At 39.1% G+C, this 10,000-nt stretch overlaps 1 protein-coding gene across 8 annotated transcripts in view; it reads left to right on the top strand.

Annotated features, from left to right (window-relative positions):
• The window catches only part of NFIB (nuclear factor I B), a 271,468-nt gene that overhangs the window by 258,455 nt on the left and 3,013 nt on the right, over positions 1-10,000 (top strand). For 5 of the 8 annotated variants that reach the window (XM_019517573.1, XM_019517572.1, XM_019517574.1 and 2 more), the window contains one exon: positions 6,368-10,000. This exon is cut by the window's right edge and continues 3,013 nt beyond it. In XM_019517573.1, coding sequence (XP_019373118.1) covers positions 6,368-6,497 — 130 coding nt within the window. In that variant the 3' untranslated portion in view covers positions 6,498-10,000. The remainder of the gene's footprint in view (positions 1-6,367) is intronic. The other 3 variants (XM_019517577.1, XM_019517579.1, XM_019517581.1) reach the window with 1 other exon arrangement.

The raw sequence follows: 10,000 nt of genomic DNA on the forward strand, positions 1-10,000 counted from the left end.
GACACCAAAATGTGGGGTGGGTAGTAGATATGCTGGAGGGTAGGGCTAGGATTCAGAGTGACCTAGACAAATTGGAGGATTGGGCTAAGAGGAATCTCATAAGGTTCAACAAGGACAAGTACAAAGTCCTGCACTGAGGATGGAACAGTCCCATGCACCAGTACAGGCTGGGGGCTGACTGGCTGGGCAGCAGCATTGCAGAAAAGGACCTCGGAGCTACAGTGGACAGTAAGCTGAATATGAGCCAGCAGTGTGTCCTTGTTGCCAAGAAGGCTAACAGCATACTGGGCTGCATTGGTAGGTGTATTGCCAGTAGGTCAAGGGAAGTGATTATTCCACCGCAACTGAAGTACTGTGTTCAGTTTTGGGTTTCCCACTACAAAAAAGGATGTGGACCAATTGGAGAGAGTCCAGTGGACAGCAACAAAAATGGTGACGGGGCTGGGGGACATGACTTATGAGGAATGACTGAGAGAACTGGGCTTATTAATTTAGAGAAGAGAAGACTGAGAGGGGACTTCTTAGCAGCATTAATAGCAGCCTACACTACCTGAAGGGGGGTTAGAAAGAGGATGGAGCTAGATAGACTACTTTTAGTGGTGGTAGGTGACAGAATAAGGAACAACAGTCTCATGTTGCAGGAAGGGAAGTTTAGGTTGGATATTAGGAAGAATTTCTCACTAGGAAGGTAGTAAAACACTGGAACAGGTCACCCAGAGAGGTGGTGGAAGTTTCATCCTTGGAGGTTTTCAAAACCCGGCTAGACAAAGCTTCGGCTGGGATGATCTAGTTGTGGGTAGTCCTGCTTTGAGCAGGGGGTTGGGCTAGTTAACCTCCTGAGGTCCCTTCCAACCCTAACTTTCTATGACTCCGTGATCTTTATCTCCAGTATTGTCAGCCTGGAACAGATCACAATCAATAGACACCCACATGTTCAATCACATGCAGACACCAAGAAATTAAAGAAAGGCATCTGGCTTACATATGAAAGTTGAAAATGGAATTAAAATGTGACTATATTTTTTTTCTATAAGAAATGCAAAAATTTTCATGAGGCTTCAGAATGTGAAAACTACCATCGTTTTGCTCATAGTTTAACAGAACCTGCACTGGTTGTGATTTAGTATTTGATGATTATTATTACAATTATTTCTATTACAGCTGTGTACAGAGGCTCCAACTGAGATTGGAGCTCCATTGTGCTAGGTATTGTGTTTATTTCTACCATTTCACTACAGTTCTCTTCCCTTTCTGATTATGCACTGTGCAGTCTTGTACTTACTGCAGGTAGCAGAATGGGTCTGCTTCAGGAGACAAACACTGTATCCAGTTGAATTCTCCTAAGTTCCTAAAATGCAGCTTTATTTTGGCAAGATCTGGAAATCCTGTCTTTGGAGGCTGCTTGGGAATTGGACAGATAACTGATACATAGAACATCCTTCATTGCCAGGGAAAAAGTAACCATAGAAATCATAGAAAATTAGTGTTGGAAGGGACCTCAGGCACTCATCTAGTCTAACCCCATGCTCAAAGCAGGACCATCCCCCAAAAGATCAACCCAGCCAAGGCTTTCTCTAGCTGGGTCTTAAAAATCTCCAAGGATGGAGAGTCCACAACTTCTCTGGGTAACCTGGTCCAGTGCTTTACTACTCTCCTGGCAAGAGAGTTTTTTTCTGATATCTAGCGTAAACATCCCTTGCTGCAACTTGAGACCACTGCTCCTTGTTCTGTTATCTGCCACCACTGAGAACAGTCTAGCTCAGGGGTGGGCAATTATTTGGGCTAGAGGGCAACTTAATGAGTTTTGGTGAGCTGTTAAGGGCTGGGGGCGGGCAGGGCCAGGGAGATGCCAATTGATCCTATCTGGCCTACCAAGCACCGCCGGGAGCCTGAGGAGGGAGGGCGCCACTCTACTCTGCCACAGCTGGAACTGGACCAGGCAACACAGCATGAAGGCTTCTCCACCAGGCAAGTCCCCAGCCCTCACATGGCTTTCTGTTGGCTGGCACTGTGCAGTCCTGGCACAGAGGCTGCTGGCAGCTGAGCCTGCACAGGACATTGTGGGATGCAGTGCACTGAGTAGCTGTCCTATCTGCCCTCCTGCCAGAGTCAGGAAAGTTGGGGGCAGCTGCCCCAGAATGAGCCCCCCAACTGCAGCCAGCATGGACTCAACTCATAGCTGTGCCATGGCAGCAGTGGGTGATCGCAGTGGGTGGGTAGGTAGGCAAGATGGCTGTTCAGCCTGCTGCATCACGTCCTGTCCCGTGCAGGTCTGGCGGCTGGTAGTTCCAGTATCAGGACTACACAGCTGCTGTGCCAACAGGAAGCCGGGCTGGGGGGATAGGTGCAGGGGGCGGGGGTATTTGGGGGGAACAGAGGAGTCTGTGCACTGTACAGCCCAGCCTGGCCCTGGCTGTAGCAGAGCGGAGCAGTGTGGGGCTCAGTCCTCCCTCCTCAGGCTTCCAGCAGCAGCCAGCAGGCTGGATAGGATCAATTGGCAGGCCAGATAGGGCCCACAGGCTATATTTTGCCCACCACTGGTCTAGCCCCATCCTCTTTGTAACCACCCTTCAGGTAGTTGAAGGATGCTATTAAATTCCCCCTCAGTCTTCCCTTCTCCAGACTAAATATGCCCAGAATATGAATTTGGATAAAAAACTTCTGTGTGCCTAGTCTGTGATTCTGTTATCTTAACAAAACATACCATTGCAGTGCTATATTGTGCATGCATCTTGCATTAAGTTGTGTTCACCATTATTCCTAACAGTATAAACTAGGCAACAAGCATGGTCTATGTCTTAGAATTATTAACTTAAACTACATACTAATAGTAAGATGCTTGTAAAACTCACGTGGGATCTGCATAGTGTTAACATGTGAGATTTATTCTTCCCCAAGGATTCATAAACAATATTGACAAATATATTGCACACCACATTTTTGACACGGTCATAATGTAAGATGGGAGGTTTGAAAGGTTTAAATAAACATCTAAATTAAATTTGTTAGTCATACTGCAACAACAGTCCTATTAGTCACTTACTGCAATTTATTTTTATTGAGTATTATCCAAAAATATTAAGATCTGTGTCTCCTCTGTGTAAGTACTGAACAAAAAAGCAGCTATAGTAATTTGTTCCTTATCAGAATAAACTGATTTCTTTCATCCAGAGGAGTCATTAGGAGGCTGTTAACTTAAAAAAAAAACTTAAAAAAAGGTCAGATCAGCTTCTAGCCAGTATACTGTGAATTCTCTAAAAGATAACGTGCAAGAAGTGTCTCTGGACTTCTTTCCAATGCAAATTATTTAATTTCCTAATCCCAGGTTGAACCTAACATAGAATTTTTATTTTTTTAGTTAGTGTTCTATTTTGTTTTAAGAGCCTAATGACTGAAAATCCTCAGCAGTGTCTGTTTAGATTATATTTATTTACCAATCCATTTCTCTATTGTCATTTCCTATTATTACAATTCCCCATATACTTTTTTAGTATGAAATGATTTTGGGTTGTTTTTACTAGCTGTCACTGCATCATGCATCGTTTAAAAAGGCATAATTTAAGATAGAGTAAGGAACAAGAAAATGCAATGTTGGACACACATAGTGTGGGAAGATGTTGTAACTATTGAACCTCTTTGATGAGGTATTGGTTTTACATATATTTTTAGAACCATAAGATTATCAGAGATCATTGTGGGAAGATGATAATTCAGTAGTAATGGTGCTAGCCTGGAACCTGGGAGACCCAGATCCAAGTCCGTGCCCTACCCTGACATCTTGTGTGACGTTGAACAAGACACTGAGGCTGCTTACAGATGTGGAAAAAAACAAAACAAAACAAAACAGTGCTTTATTTTAAGCTTGGTGCGCCCCTGCACCGAGCACAGGGCATGCCTAGAAGAGGCATTGTATTAGTTTTACCCAGCTTGCCCAAGATCTGTATAGATTGTGCACTTGAACCAGCTATTAGATAAAAGTGCCACAAAGCCCTGCTGTAGCACCCAATCTATACAGATGCTGGGGAGCTTCATCAAACTAATGCACTTCCTCTTTTGGTAAAGCGCAGTTTGGTTGGGGTTTTTTTTTCATGTTTGTCAGCAGCCTTAATCTCCATCTGTGGGGATCCATGAAGAAAGCATACTCGTCATGGGCTCCACCAGATTACTTGTAATCTACAGCTTCTCTAAGGCAATTGACATCAACATTACGTTGATATGATGGTCACAAAATGTATAAAGAGATCCTTTGGTGGAAATCTTTCACATGTAAATGTGTTTCACTCCTTATCCATGGTTTACAATTTACATTATGGACATATTTTGTATTTCAAAATTTTCCTTCTGTAGGCAAATAGTGAAAACACTGGACTCATAATAGTATGTGGGAATCTTTTTGACAAAAAAAAGAAGTCAGAGACCATCATTCAGTTGCATGAGATTTACTGATATGAAGACTTATGTAAAAATAGTAAATGCTTATGGACAGGTTTTTACTGAGATTTCTATTAGCATTCAAAGATTTTTACATTTTTAAAAGTCATTGGGTTATATTGTCTCTATAGCCATTAACCACTTAATTCATTGAGACAGGATTATTTCGACTACCTTATTTTAAAGAGGGCAAAATTGTGTCCTTAGGGCAACATTTTGAAAGCTAGGTGTGTAAAGTTAAGCACCTAAGTTGGTTGGCACCAAATAATGTATAAAGATAAAGAGATGGAGAAAATTATATTTGAGTAAAGGGCAAAAAATACTTTTCATTTGCCCTTAGTATGAATTGCCTGAGGTACAGGTTCAGTGGGTTCTCAAAACAAGTTCACCTTCTTTCTTTATTTGCATGACAGCAGCTGAGAAGATTTTTAAAAAATTACCAAATGTAATCTTAATGATTTCTTATACATTTGAAGATAGATAAAAGCAGTCTGTTTTCTCCTTGATGCATACTCCTAACTCTCTCTAGCACTTAGCAAACATGTAGACACATCTGATGAAACAAGACCATAAAGGAATGATCAAAGAAATAAGAATGGGGGGGAAAAATCTTCATAACCTCACCAAAAAAAAAATAGGTTTCTGATTTCAAAGTTAAGCTTATATAATTGCATTGCAAGAAATGTATGAGTTAAATATCTGCCATGTTCACAAATCGTGTGTGTGTGTGTATGTGTAGGTATATATGGATACCCAGGTACCATGCAAGTACACACAAGTGTCTTGCATGTGCAGATATATGTAGTATGCATACACCCACTTATATTTGCTTTAGCAAATGAGTAAATGCCTGCTTAAAAGTAAATGCCTGCTTAAATTGCGTACCTTATTATGACAGTTTATTTCCACTTGTTGGTAATGGTCTCTTTCATAATGATTTATATCTATTTTTAAACAAATATGGCCAAACTTTCCATCAGTTCCCACTTTGGCATCTTAAATGAATGGGTCTCCATAACAGCTCAGGTCTTTCAAAGAGCCTTTTTGAGAATCTGGTCCTAATTTTGTTCAGTGAGCATGTTTGGAAACCTGACGTGCTGTGAATAAAGTTCTGATCTTGCCTATGCTTACTCTTGAATACAGTACTAGTTTCTGTTAGTTCCTATTGGGCAAATCCTTATAAGTCATTGAGATATAGGGATAGGTGCTTTTGAAAGTGGGACTGTTGCCAACTTTGAACAATGTTACCAGATTCTAATTTTAATAGAATTGCTTCTTGTAGTAACTGCTGCCCCTGGCAGAAAGTTTGTTTTTATTGGGCCCTAAATTATCTGGCGTTCTTTGGCTGTTGATAGTCATTTAGAACTTCTGAAAAAAAAAGTATCATTTTATGCATTAAAGCTAGGACTATCTCCTTAAGAGTGCATTCCATGTTGGATTCATGCAACACATAGACACATGCTGTAAAAAGCTTGTGTGATTGAAGGGTTGTGCAATTGAAGGGTTAGAAAACAAATACATCACAGAAGAGATGTATTTTACAGGTTAAATTTATATTTTGTGTTCTTCTAATAAGGCTGCCCTGGATTAGATTGACTAGTTATTGAAGTCACATCCACAGTTTTAGATGAGTCCACATATATTCACACCTGTTCCATGTATTTGCTTTTGCAATTTGTCTTGACTCTCATGACTGTATTAACACTGCTATCAATTTGTATTAATACATTTACTTTTGTCTTTCAAGTGAGTTACATTTCTGCAAAGGAAACTGTACAAAGTAGAAGTCGAAACAGTTAAAATATCCAATCTTAATTGATCTTATTTACAATGAATAATAATTTGATTCTTAATCAAATGTGTTATGGAGTTATATATTTATGATTGCAACAGTCTTAATTTTGTTTCATTCTCTTTTCTTTTTTTCCTTCCACAGTCCTGGTACCTGGGCTAGCTTGGTTCCTTTTCAAGTATCAAACAGGACACCAATCCTGCCGACAAATGTCCAAAATTATGGTTTGAACATAATTGGAGAGCCTTTCCTTCAAGCAGAAACAAGCAACTGAGGGAAAATGAAACAAAAGAAACATTAAAAGAAAAAAAAAAGAAAAAAGAAAGGAAGACAGGACAAAAAATGAAACTGAAGATAGAAGAAAAATAGACCAGCAATTGCAGCACTTACAATCACTAATTCCCTTAAGATTGAAACTGTAATGACATAAAAAGGGTCGATGATATTTCACTGATGGGTAAAATGCAGCCCCTGCTAAGTAGCCTTTGTTGTATGAAGTCTGCTGGGAAATAGATGTTCTGTCTCTGACAATATATTTTAACTGACTTTCTAGATGCCTTAATATTTGCATGATAAGCTAGTTTTCTTGGTTTAGTATTCTTGTTGTTTACGCATGGGATCACTATTCCTGGTTAACTCACAAAACAAAGGCTAGGCAGCAGCAACAGAGCTGCAGGAGGACAAGGGCCGTGAGCCAGCCATTTTCTCAACTCTCTGATTTCTAAAAGTTTGAAAAAATAAGCTCTGTAGCCTTTAGTAATCAGTACAGATTGATTAAACTGGCCCTTAACCCAGCCTTTTCTAGTGTGTTACCCAGTTTGGAATTTTCAAAGTCAGTATGAACACACAGGCTCTATGGAAGAAATGCCTCTATGTAGGTAAAAGTGTTATCTCCTCATGCAACAGTAAGAAATAATTTAGCATTTTCCCCACTAAAGAAACACAGAGGCAAGTGCAATTTAAAAATTATATCTAAAGGGGAACATCATTATAAGTCCTTCAGCCCTTGGACTCTAAATTGAGGGGATTAAAAGAAAAGAATTTAAAATTACTTTGAACAAATTTATTTTCCCCTCAGTTTTTGAGGGCATTAAAAGGCATTAAATCAAGACAAATCATGTCCTTGAGAAGAAGAAATTAATAGAAACACAGCACTTATGTTGGTTTAGCTGCTGCCCCCCCTTAAGGGGTAGGATTTATTTATTTAAAGTTACTGGTTGCATCAAGAACCCATAGGGTGTACATAAGGTTCTATAAAATCTTCATTGTAGAGACAAAGAGAAAGGCAAATCCATGTCACAAGGGCAAAGTTTACAGTTTACAAACTGGGAATACCAGGGTGGGGGGGTAAGATGTATTTAAAAATGCACTCTCAAAAGAAGTCTAATCACAGGGTGCTGAAAACTTGCATGGTGCTTTCAGAAATTAGCCTTGTTCAACAAATTTCTCATATTGACAGACCTATAAACGTGCATGGGCAGACAAATTTTGCCTCGATGTCTCTTAAAAAAATCAATTAATTAATTAATTAAAATACTCTTTCCAGTAATCCTAATTTGCACGAAGATATAATGTCCACATTACGTGCCTTGCCTTGAAATCTAAGAAAAAAAGACAAAAAACAAAAAAACCACAAAAAACAAAAACAAAAAACCACAAAAAAATTGACATCACTACACTTGTTTTGCTGCATTTATTATCGTTTTAAATCTTTACCATTTTTATGACAAAATATTTTGTACTCCAGATGGGAAAAAGTGTGACATCATGGATTTTTTAGACGGTTATACCTTTATCTCACATTTATAAAGCATATCATGGCTGTGTATAGTTGCCGCTTAAAAATTGTAATCGACCAGCAATATTTTCAGTATTTTGGTGTTTTTTCTATTAACCTTTCATGTTTTTCATCTTCCAATTAATATTTGGGGGGGGGATTCAAATTTATACGAATTATGCAATACCAAGTTTTGCCTATGTAGGTAGTGCTTTTAGCTGTATTGGTTATTATAGGTAAGTACACAGATTTAAAAGAAAAAAAAGAATAATGTATGCTTTTTTTGTTTGTTTTAATTGACCAAAGTGGGTACTGCTATTTTTGCAGTGTGATGAGGTCCTTTTGTGTACTGAGAGATGGACAGGGGATTTTTTTTTATACATATATATATATTCTGGGGTGGGTGGGGAGGATTTTTAACACTTTACAGTGTAGCTGTGAAGCAGTGCACCCTAAGCCAGGCAAGGGCTGCAAAGCGACTGTTCTGCCTACTGTGACAAACTTTCAAATAGGTTCCCTCTTTTTAACTTCCCACCTGGGGTGCAAGCTGAACTCATTTCTGGATTTTTTAGGAAAAAATAATGGATTCTGTTGGAGGCAGACTTGACTTGAGGAAATTGTTTTTACTTCTTTTTATTATTGTTATTATTAGTATTATTTTGAGAGGTCAAGACCCACAGTGAGACTGGGACGTTTCTCTTTTTGGCAAAGGTATTACATCCTCAGATGTACACATTAGTGGGTGTTCTTAGCTAAGAATGACATGGAAATATACTTTCTTGTATGAGAGGCACATACTGGGCCAAATTCTTTGCTGGGCTAATTCCATTGACTTCTGTTAACTCCAAAACAGCTATGCCAACAGAGAATTTGGCATGCTATATTTAAATGACCAGCCACTATTCTTTATTTTATGTCAAAGAATTTAGTTTAGTAACACAAAGCATCTGATTTTCAGGCATCTCCCTTAGCAAACCAGTGCCAGAGGTTTAAAATTTCTTCACGTGCAAAAGGTCAGATGGAAAGTTGCAGGTAGGTACTGTAACTTGAATAGAATTAAAGTAGACTGTAAATAAAAGTTTATTTCAAGTACAGTAAAAATCTTCCAGACTTGTAGTGGGCCTAATGCTTCACATCTTATACATGTATAGGCTTCATGTTGTGGCTCACTTAGAGTGCATTTTCCCCTCAAAGTCCAAGGTGCAAATGGAGTGGGGAATAACTCCATTAAATGGATACTCCTCTTCCCCACTGCCTTGGCCATGGATAATTCAGCCCATTAAGGCTGTCCCTACACTAAGTATTTTCTTAAAGTTTCTCCCCATTAAACTACCACTGGCGTGCGGTTCTAATAATGGTAGCATGGCCAAGAGGTCTAGCAGCGGCAAGATGCTTGCATTACTGCTGTGCTATCTGAAGCCACTAATATATCCCCAACCCTATTCAGGGCAAATGGAAATGATGAAATGGTTAAGAATGTGGCATGTGCCAGCATCTCGTTTCCCTTAGAGCTCCTACTATCTTCACTTCAGTGGAGTTGTACTGGTGGGACAGTTGAGAAGAAAGCAGCGTAGTCAAGGCCTAAAAGGCAACAGAGAGAGAGAGAGAAGCTAGAAATTTTTTTAAAATCCTTAAGATTTATATTTAGCTAAATAAAAAAAAAAATCAACTTTATGTTGCTCTTTTTCTGAGCCCCATGGTAAGTGAATTCATTCACTAAATAAATTGCTGTTAAGAGTAACCGAAATGTAGACTACCCTGAGGATCCCTTAGGCTATGGCCTGATAAAATAAACCTCATATTGTTCTATCAGCCCATCACTTAATAATGAATGGCTATGTGCTGGAGAACTGATTAGCCCATTCAGTAAGATGTCCCCTTTAACTCTAAATAACACAGCACGATGAAACCAAGACAGTTCAGACTTTAAAGTGCAATAATTTATATGATTCTTATCCTTGTAGACAGTGGATGGTCTTAACTAAACTTTTTGTGTCTTT

This window comes from Gavialis gangeticus, unplaced genomic scaffold, assembly GCF_001723915.1.
Source record: "Gavialis gangeticus isolate Ggan-Ray unplaced genomic scaffold, GavGan_comp1, whole genome shotgun sequence".
Lineage (NCBI taxonomy): Eukaryota > Metazoa > Chordata > Crocodylia > Gavialidae > Gavialis > Gavialis gangeticus.